The sequence below is a fragment of the Arthrobotrys flagrans genome, assembly GCF_004000055.1.
Source record: "Arthrobotrys flagrans strain CBS H-5679 chromosome Unknown unitig_0, whole genome shotgun sequence".
Taxonomy (NCBI): Eukaryota; Fungi; Ascomycota; class Orbiliomycetes; order Orbiliales; family Orbiliaceae; genus Arthrobotrys; species Arthrobotrys flagrans.
The window spans coordinates 2,321,991-2,342,303 of NW_027137550.1; the positions used below are offsets into that span (position 1 = coordinate 2,321,991).

At 43.0% G+C, this 20,313-nt stretch overlaps 6 protein-coding genes across 6 annotated transcripts; 1 reads left to right on the forward strand and 5 right to left on the reverse strand.

Moving 5' to 3' along the window:
* Nucleotides 1–1,997: 1,997 nt before the first annotated feature.
* On the reverse strand, nt 1,998–2,309 carry DFL_003735 (uncharacterized protein; the record flags this gene model as incomplete). The annotated part of the gene is made up of 2 exons (XM_067632715.1): nt 1,998–2,207; nt 2,286–2,309. 2 exons carry the CDS (start codon nt 2,307–2,309, stop codon nt 1,998–2,000), a joined length of 234 nt encoding a protein of 77 aa, XP_067490956.1.
* Nucleotides 2,310–4,489: 2,180 nt separating this feature from the next.
* Nucleotides 4,490–8,571, reverse strand: DFL_003736 (uncharacterized protein; the record flags this gene model as incomplete). Its single annotated transcript, XM_067632716.1, has 3 exons — nt 4,490–8,304; nt 8,404–8,432; nt 8,495–8,571. 3 exons carry the CDS (start codon nt 8,569–8,571, stop codon nt 4,490–4,492), a joined length of 3,921 nt encoding a protein of 1,306 aa, XP_067490957.1.
* A 3,032-nt stretch (nt 8,572–11,603) lies between these two features.
* On the forward strand, nt 11,604–11,975 carry DFL_003737 (uncharacterized protein; the record flags this gene model as incomplete). Its single annotated transcript, XM_067632717.1, has 1 exon — nt 11,604–11,975. One exon carries the CDS (start codon nt 11,604–11,606, stop codon nt 11,973–11,975), a length of 372 nt encoding a protein of 123 aa, XP_067490958.1.
* A 1,125-nt stretch (nt 11,976–13,100) lies between these two features.
* DFL_003738 (uncharacterized protein) lies at nt 13,101–13,490 on the reverse strand (the record flags this gene model as incomplete). The annotated part of the gene is made up of 2 exons (XM_067632718.1): nt 13,101–13,336; nt 13,412–13,490. The coding sequence occupies 2 exons, from the start codon at nt 13,488–13,490 to the stop codon at nt 13,101–13,103; spliced, it is 315 nt and encodes a 104-aa protein (XP_067490959.1).
* Nucleotides 13,491–14,336: 846 nt separating this feature from the next.
* On the reverse strand, nt 14,337–15,413 carry DFL_003739 (uncharacterized protein; the record flags this gene model as incomplete). The annotated part of the gene is made up of 4 exons (XM_067632719.1): nt 14,337–14,564; nt 14,631–14,866; nt 14,930–15,303; nt 15,373–15,413. The coding sequence occupies 4 exons, from the start codon at nt 15,411–15,413 to the stop codon at nt 14,337–14,339; spliced, it is 879 nt and encodes a 292-aa protein (XP_067490960.1).
* A 1,541-nt stretch (nt 15,414–16,954) lies between these two features.
* DFL_003740 (uncharacterized protein) lies at nt 16,955–18,332 on the reverse strand (the record flags this gene model as incomplete). Its single annotated transcript, XM_067632721.1, has 3 exons — nt 16,955–17,234; nt 17,484–17,938; nt 18,000–18,332. 3 exons carry the CDS (start codon nt 18,330–18,332, stop codon nt 16,955–16,957), a joined length of 1,068 nt encoding a protein of 355 aa, XP_067490961.1.
* Between the last annotated feature and the right edge of the window lie 1,981 nt (nt 18,333–20,313).

Below are 20,313 nucleotides of genomic sequence, written 5' to 3' on the forward strand. Positions count from 1 at the left end.
AAGGTTTTCTACAGCCTTATTAATCATAATTGTAGTAGATATAGTGAGTACTGTAGTGGCTGCAGTCTCAAAGATATTAATCAAGAGTTCTATCGGCATATCCGCAACGAAATCGGCCAAAATATAGCCGCACTTCGACTAAAACTGTAGGAACAGTATAATCTGCTCATACCAAGTATGATAGTTAATACCGTTTAGAGCCAGCCTATGCTCTGCGGGGAAGATCGACATTTTAATGCGTTTATATAGGTAAACCTCCAGTTAAAAACAGGTATCGATACCGTTCAGGAATTAAAGTCGCCTGAATTACACAACAGGGTATATAACGTATAATTAAAAATGTATAGATGGTAAAGACTCTTCCAATAATTTGGAAGTCGTGCTAATAACGTGTAAAGGTTTACATCTACCCTATAAAGTCCGGAATGTATATAGGTCTGTGTCTGTATGGTTAATGATCGATTGTTCTAGATACCAACACATCGTACCCCCTATTTATAGAGCGGTACGGACTAACCCGGCTGTACGCCTATTACGTTATCACTACATTAGTTATTCTTATTATCTAGTAACCTGTTAATCTTGTTTATGTAGCTCTCTTGAAGCTTTTAATTCGAAACCTATCTAAATCTAATAATGAATTTATTCAAGAGATATTTAATCAGCGCCCGAATTATCAAGAAATAATTGTTAGACTTTAAGATACATCAGGAAAAAAACATGTTTCCATCCTGCTATTCTAGCAGGGGAGTTTCTATCGCGCTCCATCCTGTGCCATCTTAGTATTTTTAAGTTATATAATTGGTTTAAAATTCGCTTATTTTTGTTGTGGTTTTTCTTGAACCAATCATATAGCAGAAAAAACCGCGATGGAAACCCCCCTGCTAGGATGGGCAGGATGGAAAAATGTTTTTTTCCTGATGTATTATTTTAAGGTCTTATTAATTCTATACCCTTAGTGAAATTTTTGTCGAAATTTGTAACTTACTTTGAATAATTTCTAGACGATAAATCTTTTTTACGTTAGTTTTATTTTAATGTTATACGTAGTTTTTTTCGAATATCTCGAACATCGAGTATATGATTTTAAATTCGAACGCAATGTTAGATCGAAATCAGCGTATAATAAAATGAATAGTGAATGAACTGATTTTTTTTTTCTATCTTTTTTAAATCGTTCGCTATTTTCTTCTGAATATTTAATTTAGTAATAATTTTTTAGTCGTCGAAAGATTAGTTAATCGTTTTAACGAGTTTATTAATATTCTATCCTTGAATCTAATTTATTGTCGTTATTAAAAGTATTAGTGTATAATTAACTTTGATATTATAAGCCGATATTTATTTAGTAAAATCCACGATACTTTTGTTTAGATGTTTTAATTATCAGATAATATTTGAAGCTATAAAAAGCAAATTATTTGTATAATTATAAGTTTAAGTTCTAATTTTATAAATTATATTAATATAACTTATTTGTTAATCATCGAAACTTAAACCATGTCGATAGATTCTGTTATTAAGCAATTAGTTGTTACTTACGATTGATATACTTATAATCTATCTCTAAATTATGTTGATAACAGGCTTTTATTTAGTCAGTTTAATATCTATCACGCTGCCTTCGAACTGTATGATTTTGAGCGTTTACATGTTAATAATATTCTATTGAATGCCTTGGGTAATTCAGATATCCCAGTTTTTATTACATAACCTTAAATATAATTAAAATAATTGAATAGCCGTAATTGGGCTGGAGTTTTAATTTTTTTGATTTCGCGGTAAATTTTTTTGAAGTCGAATTTTTTGCGTTGTGGCAAATGTTTTTTGACGCAAAGGTGTATTCATATCGTTCGTCGTACATCTGGTACTAGACTGCCTGGTTACACAATTAATGCAACAAATACAACACATAGTTGTAACGTCAAACACTAGCGGTCTTGTCACAGCGATGTTGCGCGACTCAAAAGGTCACAATTCGCCCACGGTAGCTGTTTTTAATTTACGGGACATGGTGGATTGTCAACAAGACTTTGTTCTGAAATATTGCCCTCGGTGATTTCAAAGTCTTCTGTCAGATGTTCATCCTTTTTAGTGCGTGATCCGAGACAACACATTATAGATGAGACAATGGAAACCGACATGCGCCTGTATGTAGTTCCATCCGATCGCTGCGACTGTACATGAGCACGAGATTTAAGAAGAAGCTGTTACGCATTAGTAGATAAAATTAGTCGTTTTCTTTAAGCGTATTTAGAGTAGAAATTAATCTTCAAGACACCCACCTCATTATCCTCAATCGATTGCATTATGTTGCATCACTCCATAGGCAACATATATCATCCCATAACATTGAACCGATTGGAGGTAATTGCAATGCCTCTATGTTATATTAGTACGGCCATGAATGGCTAATAACTCGTAGGTCGGTTGGTGTTCTGCTCTCGGGAGAACTAGAATGAGCACTAGTATACTTAGACGACGTTTGCGTAGAGTCGAATATCGAATTTCAGAGCATGACAGCAACCTGGTTAACTGGAATAAATGTCACCGAACGGATTGCTGTCAAGGCTTAGTGTGGTGAACCCTGGAACTGTATTAGTAGGCATCGAAATTCTGTTGAAACGGATGACATGGAGTGAGTCCTATATCCGGTTCGAGGGCGCGTCGAGGACACAAGGCTGCTTAGGAAGAGAAACCCAGAGTGTTAAGGTCAAGCATAACTAGCGTAGTTTGTATGGCATAGATTTGTGGATACCAGAGAGTTGCTATGGAGTCGGGGTTGCGACGTGCTATGTATACTCAACACGGAGTGTCAAAGTCGTCGTGCAGTGATAGTAAAAAAAACAATCCCAAACATCTCAGCTTCACCACCTCCCATTTTTCCTATTTCCATATTCATTCTATCATAGGTTGAACATCGTTACTGATTAGATATATCATTTTAATGTATTATAAGTTTCCAAAATGCAATCAGCGCGCGAGACATATATTGGCGTCAAGCCAACTGATGTTTTGTACCTTTTCCCGGCCAATGAAATTAAATTCGAGGAGTCTATCCAAAATCCACTGAATAAGAAGCATGTTCGGGAGATCAGTTCATGCGGAAGCGAAACCATTAAAAACACCATTGCCCTATCACTCGAGCGTCCCCCGGAAGATATCTGGAGAGGATGGGTTTTCGGGAGTGGATGTAAGGGGATAGTTGATGTTTCGCTCACTGATGAAACGAATCCTAATGAATACATCCACGGTACTCATTTTGGTATAAGTTTAACCAAACATCTGGAATTCTAATGATCGAAAATTACGGTGTCATGGGAAACATTGTTGATAACGACGAGAATATCGTCAATTCACATTCATAAGACTTGAATAGAGTCTTCGCAGCCACCGCTCTTGAAAATGTGTGCATGATCTATGCCGGAGATCATTCCTTCTTTGCGATCATCCCAAGGGATTCGGATCTTGAAGAATATCAAATATTGCCTGCATTGCTGTTGAACAACAATCTCAAAGGTTTGAAAACGCCCATCACGTCGGCGGATACCGTACCATTGAGCTGTGGAGCGTATAGCGTTGATATAGGCCTATGACATATACTAGTTCGCTATACTAAGCTTCTCAACTTCGATAGGAAAACGTCATTTCGCTGGGACGTATTATGAATACGGCCAAAGAGACTTTCGTCATCCTCCCGGTATCCCCGGGAGGTGACATGTCTCAGTACGACTACGTCGATTGATCCACCAACCAAAAGATACAGGTCGCCAACCAAATGTTGCAGGGGACAAAATTCCTTCACAATGAAGGAATCTACCACCCAGATATCAAGCCCCAAAGTTTGCTACTATTCGGCGAAAATCCCGTCCTGGTCAAGTTAACGGATCTTGGAGGTACCAAGACAAAAGATATCAAGTGAGTTTATCGGGACTGAGAACTACGTCGCGCCGGAAGTAGAGGGGCTTGTGAGTTCTAAAGCCAACGAATGGTATGAAACCAGCGCCGTGGACATATAGTCCATCGGCGTGGCCATCATGACATTTTGCAATGACATTGAACAATCCTTTTGTGACCCGCCGGAGATAGGAAGCGAACAGACTACCGCCGACACCGTACGAATTTTAAGTTCGTCGGACGAGCCCAAGTGAACGAAATGCGCCCACGGCAGCAAGTAAAAAGTAGGCGGTAAAAAGGTATTGGGAGGTGTTAAGATCAATTGAAGGATACTAATGTCAGCTTGAGGAGAAGCCCCTAGGGCCCCTAGTACGAACAAGCTTTAAAGAGCGTCGAGGCAAGCCAAGGCGTATGATGGTGGTTTATAGAGACCATAGAATAATCGTTTCAAATATTTAAATATTGACAGTCCACTGTTAGGACGTTTGGTGATTTGTACATTTTCCACTTCAGTATATCATTAAAGATCCGACCTTATACAGCAAATTCAAGCGTGAAGTCTTTCTTTCCCATAAGGACATTCAGATCTAGTCTATTCTGATGGAAGGTAGTCGGGTCCAGTAATATCTTTGATCGACATGGTAATCCACCGCCCACCTAGTACATGTTGTACCTGGATCTTAGACAATGTTGACGATTTGGAATCGGGAATTAGAACGCCATGATTGACGTTAACAAATGCCCTGAGAGTCTGGCCCTTCGCACCTTTCACTTCCCTCGCCGCACCTCTCAGGAGTAGCATCCGCACAACCTCGTAGTTTGATTTCCGTAACGCAAAAAACAATGGCGTCGGGCCTGATTCCCTCTTTTCCTCTATATCCGCTCCGTTATCCAATAGTAGCCTGATCAGCCATGGCTCCCCTTTTGCTATAGCCTTGTATAGTAACGAATATGGCTCGCCTTGAATAACTCTTGTTTTGATGTTTGCACCCGCATCTATGAGCCGGCCAACAATGCTTTCACAAGAAATCCAATTGTAATGATTGGAATCTACAGCCCTGAACAACGGCGTGAACCCATAGTTATCTGTTGCATCCACATTCGCGCCGTTTTCTAACAACAACCGGACAACCTCTTCCGCTCCGTTAGATGCAGCATAAATCATTGCTGTCCGACCATTAAAATCCGTTGCTTCTATATTCGCGCCGTTTTCTAACAACAACCGGACAACCTCTTCCGCTCCATTAGATGCAGCATGAATCATTGCTGTCCAACCATCGAAACTCGTTGCTTCTATATTCGCTCCGTTTTCTACCAACAACCGGACAACCTCTCCCGCTCCGTTAGATGCAGCACGAATCATTGCTGTCCGACCATTAAAATCCGTTGCTTCTATATTCGCGCCGTTTTCTAACAACAACCGGACAACCTCTTCCGCTCCGTTAGATGCAGCATAAATCATTGCTGTCCAGCCATCGGAACCTGTTGCTTCTATATTCGCGCCGTTTTCTAACAACAACCGGACAACCTCTTCCGCTCCGTTAGATGCAGCATAAATCATTGCTGTCCGACCATTAGAATCCGTTGCTTCTATATTCGCGCCGTTTTCTAACAACAACCGGACAATCTCTTCCGCTCCGTTAGATGCAGCATGAATCATTGCTGTCCAACCATCGAAACTCGTTGCTTCTATATTCGCTCCGTTTTCTACCAACAACCGGACAACCTCTCCCGCTCCGTTAGATGCAGCACGAATCATTGCTGTCCGACCATTAGAATCCGTTGCTTCTATATTCGCGCCGTTTTCTACCAACAACCGGACAATTCCTTCCGCTCCGTTAGATGCAGCACGAATCATTGCTGTCCGACCATTAGAATCCGTTGCTTCTATATTCGCGCCGTTTTCTACCAACAACCGGACAACTTTTTCCGCTCCGTTAGATGCAGCATAAATCATTGCTATCCGACCATTAAAATCCGTTGCTTCTATATTCGCGCCGTTTTCTAACAACAACCGGACAATCTCTTCCGCTCCGTTAGATGCAGCATAAATCATTGCTGTCCGACCATTAAAATCCGTTGCTTCTATATTCGCTCCGTTTTCTACCAACAACCGGACAACCTCTCCCGCTCCGTTAGATGCAGCACGAATCATTGCTGTCCGACCATTAGAATCCGTTGCTTCCATATCTGCATCGTGCTTTATCAGCAGTCGAATCACTTTATCATACCCTCTCCTCGCACTGTTCATTAGCAGTGTCGCGCCCCCGTCATCCCGTAGGTCGGGGCTAATGTCGCCCATTTCCAGTAGCAGTTCAACAACATCATCTCGACCCTTCGCCACAGCTGATAAAAGCAGTTTCGCACTTATCGAATCCTTCGAGTCGATCCCATCGCTTGTTTTTAGGAGTTGCTTGACAACATCGTCGCGCCCGCTACAGATAGCGTAAGAAAGTGGAGTCCCTCCAATATCATCTTCCACATCGATCCGGGCCCCTGCTTTAAGTAGCTGCTTGATCACGGGCATATGTCTATTCCAAACTGCGTAGATCAACGGTGTCCGCCCGTATACATCCACCGCGTTGACCTCAGCTTTCCTTTTAAGCATTGACGGAATCCCTTTCCAACGGGGGACCTTCAACAACTCCTTAACAACGCCGTTAAATCCACGTTCTGCAGCCCAAGATAGCGCCGACCGATCGTATCTACCGTCTGTTGCATTTATGTTAACGGCGTTCCCTAATCGCGACACAAAGAGAAGTTTGACAACAATTTGAAGTCCGAAATATGACGCTATAATCAGAGTGGTTACCCCCTCGGGGAAGTCTTCATTTGTGCTTGCCCAATAAACTCTAAACCAAGTTCGGCACCGATTTGAAGCTGCCTCGCACAGCCCCAAGATCCGCTTGACTTCTCTCTCATTAAGGCCGATCTGTGCGCTTTTGAGGTGGGCCACCCAGTGATTAGCGGAGTAGTCGAGAAAGGTATACTTTTCTGCATATTTTGAGACCGATTGCTCCGCGGTAAGTGGATCTGCTTCAAACTCAACAAAGAATAGATGTCGAACACAAGCATCGAATAAAACTTTGTGGCAATCAAACACCCGCAGCGAATTTCTCCACTGGACACTTTCGCCAGTGGCCTGAGTGGCCTTCTCTTCATCTTCATCCACCTCTTGGTTTTCAACTAAGAATTCCTTTGCAGTCTGATGGATGAAATACACACCCGATTCTATGACGACGACAAAGAGGCCACAAAGATCTCTGATATAGTCACTAATCCGCTTCTCTAACTGCTCCGACTGTTCCGAGCTTATCTGAAGTCCTTTGTAAGAATGATGGTCATGTTGAAGGGCCAATTGCATCGCCAGACTCATCTCGCGTAGCCGCAAAGGCCGTGCCGCAGCAACTAAAATCTTTAGTAGCAGTCTTGCTTGCTCCACATCGCTGCTAGTGGAAAGAATCCTCTCGTAGGCTTCGTTAATTGTCGTCGGGAGGCGTGAAGTAATCTTGAGTATTCTATATTCACTAACGTTGAACATTGTGCTTGAGTCGCTCTCGATTAGATTGAGAGTAAGGTAAACCCATAAATACGTCCTATTTGGGACGCTCGTAAGTTTTTCCAACAAAATATGCCTTTCTTTGCTTGTGAGACCAAATTTCTTTCCGATGCCTTTAACTCTAGCTTCGATAAAGATTCCAATCTCCTGAGAAATTTTATTCATCTCGGCTTCGCTTTCCCCACTCAAATGGATGAGGGACGACTCTGGAATCTCTTGTTGGTGAAAGCCATGCCGGATTTCGAGGATCGGGCGACTTGTCACTAGAAACTTAAGGTTGAATTCGGTTCCTCCCCTGTAAAGTTGTTGCAGTTTCTCGATGAGTAGGCACCGCTCATCCTTTTTACATTCGTCAAGTGCATCAAGGACGCAAACAATCTCTCCAGCATTGTGCTTCTTTGCAGCTGCTAGGAAACCGTTCCAGAGCTCATTAAATGAACTAGAAAACCCTTCCCCAGCTATTTCAAAGCGCTCGATGATATCTTCGGAGAGTAGTAGTCTGTTTCGCTCAAACAGTTGAAATAAAATACAACACAAAGCGGTGATAGCACTTCCTTGCCCCTCGAAATCGTCTTTAAAGAAGAAGTAGCATGTCGTTCTTGATTCGGTGGTTGGAAGGATGGAATCAACCAAATATTTCGCCAGGACTGACTTCCCGCTTCCAGGGTCGGCCGATACCCAAAGCATTTTCGACGTCGGACTAGCTTTCCAGTCCTGAAAGGTTTGGTGGTTTGTGAACCATTCGCATGTTCCGGGAACTCGGTCAGGGTTTCGATCTTTTCGGTTTTTCTCTGTCGATTTATACAAGGCACTAAGGATCTTGATTTTTTTGGCTTCTTGCGACGGAGCTATTTCATGCGCATTCAATATAGTTAGCTTTCGATCGGGGTACCTTCAGCCAAGCTCATATCATGATTTCGAACGTATTCAGCACGATTTTCACATACCAGCATCGGCACTGTTGATATTAATAACCCTAGGATACGGTTAGCAGACCAATAATCGATGCATGATAGATTTAGCCAATGACTAACTTACCCGCTGTTATTCAGAGCGGCTGCCTGAACCGCGATTTTTCCCTCCGTATTGTGGAAAGTACCAGGAGTTGGATCCATTTGTTTTGAGTTTATGACCACTGGCCGCCCTGGACGCCGATTTTGAGTAAAGTCGTACGTACGCACGCGCTAGCCTTCGAGTAGTCCAAAACTAGATTTGTCCGGACTTTCGAGTTTCGTGGATGTCGATATTGACTGTGATGGATAGGCTAGAACTCATTAAAAAAAAAATTAAAAAAATTTGAAGGACAGATGTTTAATGCTTCGGGAGTCCGAGATCATATCACGCCAATCGCGATAGAGTACGTGTCATTGGTTCAAACCCCGCTCTCTCACATTGATGTACGGTGATTCTTCACAGCCTTCTGGCTTCCTCTCTATGTATGTCAACATTTCTATCACAGTATTTTCAATGTGGATAAAGGTACTAGTACAAACTCTTGTCGTGTTGTTACGAGGGGTCATAGGGACATGCCTTTGTTCCACTCGAAAACTCAAAAATCGAAAAATCCAATATTGTAACAGCTTCAACACAAAAAAGGGAATTCCCAGAGTGAGGGGAATTATATTATTTATTCATATATAAATAGATTACATTTTATAATTAAGGCCATGTAATCGTAGCAGGAGGTAGATTAACAGATTAACTTATATGCAAACTATTTATATTGTAAATTTCATGAGAATGGCGAGGTTGCAGGTCGGTGAGCAGACTGTGTGATTTATGTCAGAAAGTGCAAAATAGTGGCCAACAGTACCAAACTTGTACTTCATCAGTATTATGGCTTCAATATACTTCTCACAGTTTTCGAGTGGAACAAAGGTATGACCCCTTGTATGTTGTGGACAGAGAAACCACAATCCTGAAATACCACAATTTCAACACCTCGGCGAGTCTACTCGCTCGAAAAGCAAACGACGTCCTAGATTCGGTGAGTCGTTAGCATCGATTCAACGAACAGCATGAGAATATCCACAATAAATCTAACATTATAAGTTCCGATATGAGCATAACTTGATTGGGGGTTGGGGGACAATTTTTATTTTTGTGGCTTACACATGACGGCATATTTTCACTCACTCCACTCCCTATCGTCTTTAGAAGCCAAATTATAAATTTATCTAAAACTCATAGAAGGCAAGAAAATAATTCAGATAACGTGCCACGGGGCCCTGTATACCATTTCTTGTTGTTTTATGTGATATTTAAATAGCCATGCCCAGCTCTGTTATGGCGAACGAAATCGAAGAAGGACTATTACCCCAACCATCATCCCCGCCTTTAGACTCTGCGAATCTCGGCTAATAGTGATATAGAGACTTCCTATTGGAATCTGGATCTAGAAAAATCGTTTTCTGCCACTGAAAACGATTCTTTAGAATATTAGGTATGATATGACAGCTTCATTCTGTATGAGAGAGCAATGATATCATGATCTAGGCGACCGGGAAGCCGAGGGTCACGCTACCATCGATCGGAGGACTGGACCCTAATGAATAATAGTTACATCAGAATAAAACTATGTGGATCCCTAAAGCTATAGAAGTGCAAAGGGACCAGAGGTGCCGGTTGGGCATTCGAGTGACCCAACAGACAAGATTTTATCGTAGCATCACAACCTTGAACAGTCGAGCGGATTAAACATTTTAAATCTCATTCCGCCCGTAAATTCGCAATTGACGAGTACCCAACAAAACCAAGAACAAGGGAATATCCTCGATAACCATAAGAACGCCATAGTCTCAATATTAAAAACTGATGTCGTGACTTTTCGGAATACTATTTCTGACCAAGTTAAGTTATTTGAAATCTTTGTGCAACAGTTTACCGGAGGCGAGTCGATCAGGTGTAAGGGGATATATATGCTATAGCTATTTATACATCCCAGTCCACTCTTTCAAGAGTGACAACTCACTAAGTACGTTGGTCTATTTAAACTTCCTTGTCCCTGCCCCACCAGACGCATGCATAACACCCGACCGGCCCGAACATGATGAGACTTCTAAACTGTCGATAGATGTATCGACCAGACTAACGTTACCGACAGGGTACGGGGGTTTTGTTTGACGGAAGCTTGGGCCAACGCATATTTCGGCCAACTAGGTTGTTTTATAACGTAACGTTATAAAATTTAGGATAAATCTGTCTTGAAATCATGGACAAGGTTAGTGGAGTGTGATCGCCAGATGGTTGTCTGATAGTTACTAATATCCAAGAAACCTGGCTGTATTATGCGGAGAATTCCTTGTCTACCACTCTCAAAAGATAATTGACAATTGCCACAGAATCGGATATCTTGGAAAGTACTAGCGACAAAAACTAAGGGTCACGCGTCGCGAGACTAAGAGGTGACTTCAACAAAAAGAAAGAAATTGAATTCTTTCCGTAGAGACCTTATCTCAAAGAGCGGTTTTCGAAACATCATGTGTCTATAGACCTCAAGATCTTTGTCATGTCAAGACCTCAACGCAGCCTCCAATTGCCAAGCCGGAGCTGCAAGAGGTAGTTAACTTTTATGGCCCCGCAGAAGTTTCTCTTGCTTAATATCCGGAGGCTATATATACCTACGAGCTGTTATCGATATATCGCCGGACTGAATATCTCCAGGGCCCCTGGAACGCACATAGAGATAGCTCAATGCCGAATATGTCCCGACTGTCTCAAGGGTATGACATCTGTCACAGAGGATATTTTATGTTACATATGCATGTTACTAAGGTTCATCCTTGTAGGTGGCATTGGAAACTCGACATCCGCTTTCCAATAATAAATTGTTATAGGATTCACATGTATACAGGCAATATTGGGAGAAGGGTCTGGGGGCTCTGAATGTTTGGTGTGTATCGAATTTATCTCACTACGTATCAATGCCATTGTCAACATACCTTCTTCCTACAAAGCATTGAAGACCTCGTCTATATAAAGCCCTCCTCCTTGCTTCGCAATTCTTCACTATAATCACGACATACAGAAATCAAGAAAGTTTTATAGAATATAATAGTATAATTTCCGATAAACAGGTATATATTTAGACCTCAAAGCCTACTATTAATACTTAAAAACTCTAACACCCTGCCATGCAGCACCTACAATGCGCTTCACAACCTTGACTCTCGCTCTCGGCTTCATCGCCACTGCCCTCTCCTCTGCTATCCCACAACCCGCCCCTGAAGCCGTCGCTGAAGCTCAACCGGTCTCAGAAGCTCTCGCTGACGTCGCCATGGACAACACCCTCGACAAGCGTGCCTGCGTCTACAACGGGTGTACCTGCAGCAAGAATATCGGAACCAGTTATGTGGCTGGTGTATACTGCGGGAAATGCTTTCAGGTTTATACCTTCGGAACTGGTGGAAAGTCTACCGATGCTTATCAGTGTGGTAAGGGTGGAAGTTGCTGCAGATATGGTGCTAGGGCCTCCTGTGCTGCTTCTAATTGGGGACCATGCGGTAACTGGAATGCCTAAGGAAAGGTGGTAGGGAACGAGTAGTCTTCAAATCGGAAGATAGGGGAACAATATATATCGTATATGTGTGTATTTTGGTAAAAGATGTATCATACACATTCAGAAATGAAAGGCACGGATAGTTATACTTATAAGCCATAGTATTGAGGTTTTGGAGGGTTCCACGTGATGTCGAAGATCGTGAAATTGCAATTGACAAGTTTAATATCATTAATTATATTATAGCTGGCTTGTCTCTAGCTGCTAACTAGTACATTTGATGTTAATATCATGGTATTTCCTCTCCAATCTATCTCTGTATAATGCCATTAATAACAAGGAAATTGCATCTGTTGTCATCTAGTCACCTATTCATCCACTTCCCAAAACTGAAAATTATCAAAGTAAAAGGTCTCAGTATCCTCAGGTTCAGCTTGAGTCGAGTCAAGTACAGCGATACTTTAATCGCCGTGGTATCAAATTCAAAAACCCCATCGGTGAAAGACTTGGCAGTTTGCCATTCATTCGTCGCCCCCATTACCATTTTCGAGGTGAACCCAAAGGAAACGGAATCCAAGCAGTATCTCTGGAAGAGCTATCAATCTTGTATTGGAACTTAACTCTGTACCCCTTTCCGACCCCGAGTAGTATCCCTTGTTGGAACATGAATACGCTCCTTTCTCTAATCTAGTTGACCTTTAGAGCGTTCGGAGAAGTAGAGCTACCTTGATTTGAAGCGACTTCGTAGGTACAGGCATCAGAATTAGTGTTATTTCCGAGGGTTGCTTAGTCGCAGAATAGATCGGTTGGGTCGTCAAAACTTGCGTTTTTGATGAGTGGGAGATATGCGACTTTCGCTTCAGCATATTCTGTTACGACGGTATATAACTCCTGGGTCTGTGTAACATGTTAGCACGCTTTCGACTGTCCCCGCATGCCCCCACGTATAAGATGAGTAAAAAGAATTAGGACAACATACCAAAGTAGGAACCGTTTCCGACGCCCAAGGATAGCCTGCATAAGTCGTAGTACTTTTCGGCCTCCCGGACAAAAGACAATTACACGCACTCGTGATTTTGAACCCATCCGAAGAACATTTATTCTCAATATTCGAAACCGCCTTCTCAGAAATCTCATCACGCTTGATCACGGGAGCTGGGCAGCAGTAATCGTTGTTTCAGCGGTGCCAGTTGTGATCGTGACCGTATCCGTGAATGTAGACAGATATTCGGTAGTTTTACCGAATGTGATAGTGAAAATGGTTTCATAAACGATTGATACCTCAGGCCGGATATCGAAATATGAAGAGCAGTAGGCAAGGCCGATTGAAGTAGCGCCTCGGATTGCGCGGAGGCAGTTGTTCGCATTGCATCCTCCGGCACCTTGGTTATGTTAGGAATAGTTATGTAATGATGGCGTTAGTTGGGGGAATTAGGGATGTAATATTAATAACATACCTGTTAGTTCTACAAGGTCCAATGGAGTCGCGTACGCGATACCAGCGAGAAGTAATGAATAAAATACCGAATTCCTCATCATGAATACTAAATGATGGCTCTCTTCATGTTGACTTTGTATACCACTCTGAGACAAACGCCTCCAAGATCGGTATTATTAAGAAATCGGTGGCAAAGGCCGATCGGATCGCAAACTCTGGACCAGCTTGCCATTTTATTGTCCTGTTTTTCAGCCCTGTGATCGCATTCACCACATGCATTTTAGGGTCCTTTCGTGAGGGCGCGAAGGCGTGGCTGAAGTGCATGATTCCGACCAGGCAGTGATTGTCACGATGCCATTCTCTTCTTGGGCAGCCGATATCGCCAAGATCTTGGCTCGTCCTCCAACAAACATTAAACACCTGGGATTCGGGAAAACACCTGTCCGGAGGGAAAGGGCATTGGGCAATGGGATAGGAGTTTAAACATCGAGAGGGTTGATACGAAGTAGGAGCTATCTTCATTTATACATCGGAAGCCCGTATAGGAGGTGGTTTTGAGTGTCGAGACCCCAAGATCAAAGACAGGGTTACCCCGTTTAGGTTTGTGTTACCACAAAGTTGTTGCCCTTTTTGGGGGGTAGGCGACTGGTGTAACAACCGGAGGGCATGTGTTGATTAAAGAGCAGTCGATAAGTCGACGTGGTTCTCACAGCCAATGGCGTATTTAACTTAGTTGAAACAATTTTACGAAAAAGTTTTATCAAATATGTGTATATATATGCGCCTTCGAAGCGTATAGATATTTCGATCAGCTAATCGTTAGTATCGCTACTAACTACAAACTTGTCAGAAATCAATCTAGGAATTGTCTTTCGACTAAATCCACAACAAGATTTATACAGTTACAAGATCATTGGCGTATTATTTTTCTATGATCGGAGAATCTAAGCGCGGATGATGCGCCTAAACTTTGGGTTAGCAACGGTGCCACCGTTAACCTCCTTAGGAGAGACGTTGGAATCGGCTTTCTTGGAGGCCGCGATATAGGCCTTAAGGTCATCCTTTGGACCTGGGTTGATAACACCAACCATGCCACCTTGGCAGTGTTTTCCGACAGTGCAGTAGTACCAGATAGGGTTGCTATCCTCGACCTTAATGGTGAAAGTGGGGCTCTGTTTATAAAAGTTAGTGTCCATTGTATTAAATTCAATTAGCTGAGGCCGGATATTCCAACGTACCTTAGCGTCACCCGAAACCCGCAAGAAGCCAGAGTAGAAACCGCCCTTTTCAAGTGGCTGGCATGGCTTATCAAAAGTACCACGAGCAACGGAGTGGGTGGATGGGTGGAACTCGAAGACGACGGTGTCGCCCGTGGCGGCCTTCAAGGTGGCTGGCTCGAAGACGTCGTTTCCGTCATCATCAGTCTTAGCCTTAATGATGTGGGTCTTGGGGGCTGGCTTGGCCTCATCGGCAGCTGTTTAGAGAGTTAGCACCAGTATTGTTAGTGGAGACGCGAAATGGGATTATATCAACTCACCTGGCTCCTCCTTGTCGCCCTCCTCCTTGTCGCCCTCCTCCTTGTCGCCCTCCTCCTTGTCGCCTTCCTCCTTGTCGCCTTCCTCATCTTCAGTCTTTGCGGGTTTCTCCGCAGCCTTGGCAGGCTTTTCTTCTTTTTCGTAATCCTTGTTTGGCTCATCCTCCTTGGTGACAGCGTCTTCGCCATCTTTGCCGGCAGCGGCAGTGACAGTTACGGTCTTGACCTCAGTCCGAGTCTTTATCACATTCTTAAGTTTGGTGACGGTGCAAGTCTTGGTATAGGTCTTGGTGTATGTCTTGGTAATAACCTTGGTAACAGTCTTAGCCTTGGGTGCTCTGTTACCCCAGTCCTCATCGCCATAAGCAAGAGCAGAGCTATGTGTTTTAACAGTGATTAGTATTACTGTAAAAAGCTAGACCATCGTCGGCGGGGATAGAACCTACGTGCTCAACAATCCAGCAACAAGAGCGAGTTGGAAACGCATTTTGTAGTTCGTTAAAAGAATGTATTTATATACTTAAAGTATAAAGATATCGTCGGGGAAAGGAATGAATCTCGAACCAATCTGAAGGAGTGACCTGATTGCGAGCTGGTGAACTGAGGCTCTAGAGGAAAAAATTCGTCCCAAGTCGAACGGGCCGTCCATTTTATACCCCGAAGAACCACACAAGTATTACCCCAAATGCTAACTTAAGAATAATAGCTTCCAAAGCGAGCTCAGTTCCGAAAACGTAAATGCGTAATCGAATGCCACCTTCACAACGGCCAAACGAGTGGCGACCGTATACCATGGACGGAACTAGTACCATTAAACCGGATCGTATCAACAACGGGAAGGCTCAGACCGATAGCCTTACATGGGTGGAGCTATCGATTGGCTTTGCGATAAAACGAAACACTTCGCCTGTGTACGCCAAGCCGGCTGTCGTTACCGTAACAGCTCATAGCGCTTGTCGAGGAAACCTTCAAGGCCAATCTTTCCGACGTCTGCGTTAGCTTGCTATTTCTGGGATTAAACTACAATGGGATTGATTTTGCGAAATAATGGATTCTGGGGTTTTGTTTCTAGAAAGAGGTCGGATTAAACTATTTCGTTGGGTTGCCAAGCTGCCATGTCCCTTGGGGCTCTGTAGCAGTTGAAGCTGTTGCATATTGGAAGGAGCGTTATCGTTATGCAAGCAAGGTTGTAGATGGTTTGGCCACACCAATAGGCTGCAGTAGCTTCAACTAAGGCACGCTAGGTCATTGCATCGTCCTTACCCTAGAGATTCGGTCCACCTCTCTACTTTTAATTTGATGCTACTCCTTCTTTGCTATCACTACCAATCTCGGTTCTTGGTAATCTCATATCATTCTTGGTTGTAGTTTAACGCGTAGTTGACTTTTGATCTTCAAGCCAGCGACACAACACATGCACTATGCGCTAAAAAGAAAAAGCGTTTGAAAGCCATGCATAAAGAAGGCTCCTGCAGGTTGCCATTCTCGTCGCAGATACTAAATTGGTTCAACTATCTCGATCTCGCTTTCTTGAATCAGCCATCAAGCTTGACTCAGGTTGTGCTACGATTACAACGGCCAGATAGTGCATATGCACGGGTGCATGTGCTATACTCCACAAGGGATTAATCGATTAGAGGCCACTATTTAAGCTTAATTTTTTGGCGAGATAAAAAGCTATCAACTTTTCGTGAGCCTTTTTCGACTTTATCCGAGATATTTCGATATCCAATCCTTGAAAACTGTGTCACAAACATAACCCTCGGTAGCATACTCCGTTATTAATTAATTACCCTTATATATTTGCATGCTAAGGGATAAAATACATTTTGCATTGCAGCTCAACGACTTGATTTGAATGGCCGGAAATCCTTCATAACCGTCGGCATGAACATGCAGGAGATATATAAATGTGTCAGTCATATGTATAGAAATGTATATCTTGAAAAAAGCAGCAAAATAAATATTAAAGACAGTATTTTGTACGATATCGCGCCATTTTAAGTTACTGATGCCTATCCGCTGTCATTACTGGTTGCTGCTTGAGAGCCGAGCCTTAGGTGGTGGAGCGATGACTGATACTTCCGAGGTCGTGGATGACATACTCGCACTTCTAATTGGTTGTCGCAGGTCTACACATTCCTCTTGGGTTGTTGATATCCTCTGCGAAGTAACTTGGAAATCCCTCGCAACTGCAATCCCTTGCTCGATATCCTCCGTAGATGGACATCGTAGCTGCTCTTCGGATCTCATATCCCCAAGTTCTAAATAGCTGTGCATAACATCCTTATTGGTTGCCAGAGTTGCACTAGTGGTTGTATAACTCAGCGACTTTAGAGGACTTCTGCGTGTTTTTTCTTTACATGTGAATCGGATTACTCCGAACTTCATTGAAAGAGTCGAAAATCTGGACACTTCATCACCGTTCCCGAACTACTTCTTCTTGAACCTCATGATATGTCGGTTAAGTGCTAGTAAAGACGCGACGATAAGTGCGAAACTCAGTTCTATAATTCCAATGAATCCAAAGTGTGTTGAGGTTCATGTAATGTCATACAAGTCCATCATTCTTCTATAGAAAACAAAGGGTTTGAGGGCGCTAAGAACCATCATAATAGCTCCTAGTAGCAGCAGGAAAATGAGGTTATATTTGTTCGCTTTTGACATAGTCAGAAGTTTGATGAGGATGTAAATCGGTGGGAATAGTGTCAAGGCGTCCAACAGGATGTAACCGCTCATGAAAACGCCATAAACCGTAGTCGAATATAGACTGACACAGGTGCCGTCGAATGCCTTTCTGAGACCAAGCACGTTAAATAGAGGCAAGCTGCATTGGAATATTTGAGTAACGACGGCGGCTATACCGAAGAGGTAGGATAGAGCTAGGAGGGTGTAGAGGTACCATCGCCTTGTCCTCCAGGTTGGTGGTGTTAGACGTAGGAGAAGGTGCTGGATTGATATTCTGCAGAGGTGGAGTGCCGCGAAGGAAAATATTACGTGTAGGTATGTTACCTATTTAATGATGTTAATCATGGCTTCGACTTGAGCGGCGGGATGGAAGAGTTCAGCCTACAAGAAGGTTACCTCTGATACGTTTTAGTGACAAGTCGTAAAAGTAAAATCCAAAGCCCGTCCCGACAAAAGTTGGTGACATAACCCAATCATCCATACCACAAGCCCCAAGAGATCTCCTTCGAATCCAAAACCGCGCAATAATAATGGCGGCCGTAATCGAAACCACAATAAAAGAAATGATGATTGAATACAATGTGTTTGACGGTGGTTTATAGCCGGGTATGGCGACCAAGGGGAACTGGAAGTTCTCCGGCCATTTTCTGAATAAAAGTGATAGGGATAAAATGTAGGTCCTATCAGCATCAGTTTGAGGATTTGGCGGCGCAAGCATGTCGATGAATAATTGACCCTACCGCTGAATGTGTTGTGTATTGTGGTAGATTGCCGCCTAATTCGGTGTGAGAGCCTAATTGCTCCGTGGTTGTTTTTGTGAAATTATTGGAATGGAGAATTTCCTTATTTTGGAGAAGTGAATTGTAAATTGGATTGTGTCTCTGTGGATGGATACTAGCTACACGATGGAAGTCTTCTTTAAATAGACAGGAACAGAATGCGAGGGGAATCAAGATGTGTTGCGGTCACATGACCGCAGTGAAGCCGTATATGTATGTCGGGCTGCAACATTCGGTTCCCGATTGGCGGCTCCACCAGACCTTCTACCTTTCATTGCATTGCATTGACGGTGATTCGGATGCAAAAGTCGTTTGTAACTATTCGACTTGTCTGCGATAAATTACCAAAATTTTTTTTGAACCCCTATCTTTCCTCCATTTTGTGTTGTATACTAAGCCTCTTTTAGCCGTTTCAAGCGACTTGAGGAAATCGATGGTTGGAGATGGAGAAATGCTAAAGTCCGCGAACCTTGAGCTCCATTATGCATCAGGCATACCCTTAGATGCTACCTAACTTGCCGACATCAAGCTTACCCCCTTGTCTTTGGTAATAAATTATTGCCGCTGTTCGCCTAATTGGTCTCGTACGCTGAATCGAAAATCAACAAAAGAAAAGGTGACAAGGAAGCTCAAGCTCAAGTATAACGTATACCAAACACATGTCTTCGTCTAAAATATTATATTCTTCCCGAGCTCGAGCGAACTGCACACTATACGTTAGCATAGATTAAGTGAATAACAACGAACCGTTGCAAACCAATTTCGTATATTAATTACTGGAGTAGCCCCTCGAACTCTATCAGAACCTATTCTACAGTACTAGGACAAAACTCTGCGTCCAACACCCTCTCCCAAAAAAAATTAAAAAAATATATAAAAATTACACGTTCACCACCACTGCTTTTACCAGAACCACCACCACCAAAGCCCAAGATCCTGCGTTCACTGTTAGGACCACGCCCAATCCAACAGCCAATTAAACCGCCTAAAACTCCAACAAGCTCCCAACACGACAACACAAAAACCGCTCCAACCCTACCATGGTACCCATCTCTCTGCACCTGTAGAAGACATGTCGACGACACCTAGTTCCGTTCCCGTTGATCCGAGCTTCCAAACTGGCAGAATAAGTCATTCAAATTGTTCAAAGAAAATAGTTCCAGTACATCAGCCTATAACCCTCAAAATAGCCGGTGAATTATTCTCCACAAGACCAGGATTGTTTCTCCGGCTCAAGGTTGTCCCCCGCATTTCCCATTTATGCCGGCTAAATTCAAGCCACCCGATCGTGCATGCGTTTTAAAAACCGGTTGATATAGCCTTATTGGACCATGATCGGCCACAATTTTCTGTGACAATGAGCGGTCTGGGTAAAGCTTGATTCCGATCCATAGAATTAAACTCGTGGGCATCGAGGTTATCCCGGCAAATGATCATGGGATAGTTTTCTGGAAAGAAAATATTTTTGTTATAGGTATTGGTCGCAACCGCTCTATTTCCATTACCAAGAATACAAACTCCAGGATCAGGAATATCTTGAGTCGCGATATACGAGGAAGAGCCCGGAAATACTTCTAGGGTCGTCTGTGTCAATTGCGAACGGACATAATACGTATATCAGATAGTTATATATCTCCAATTGCGACTCTCGACATCCGATACCCCAAGCATCTCCAGGCTCCAAATAGCCTACCCGGCTACGGGTTTAGCCGACATACCTCGACAATTGCAAAATTGGACCGCTGGTTCAACGATTTACAATCACGATCACTATAGCTATAGCAATATTAACTTTGCTACGTAGTGCCCCCGGAAAAATCAATCCCCAAAAGCAAAGCCAAGAGATTCCAGAAAACTTGTATAAAGTTCCAGTCTTGGAAAAAAGAGAGGATGAAATTCTTCGGATTTTCCCTCCCAGTC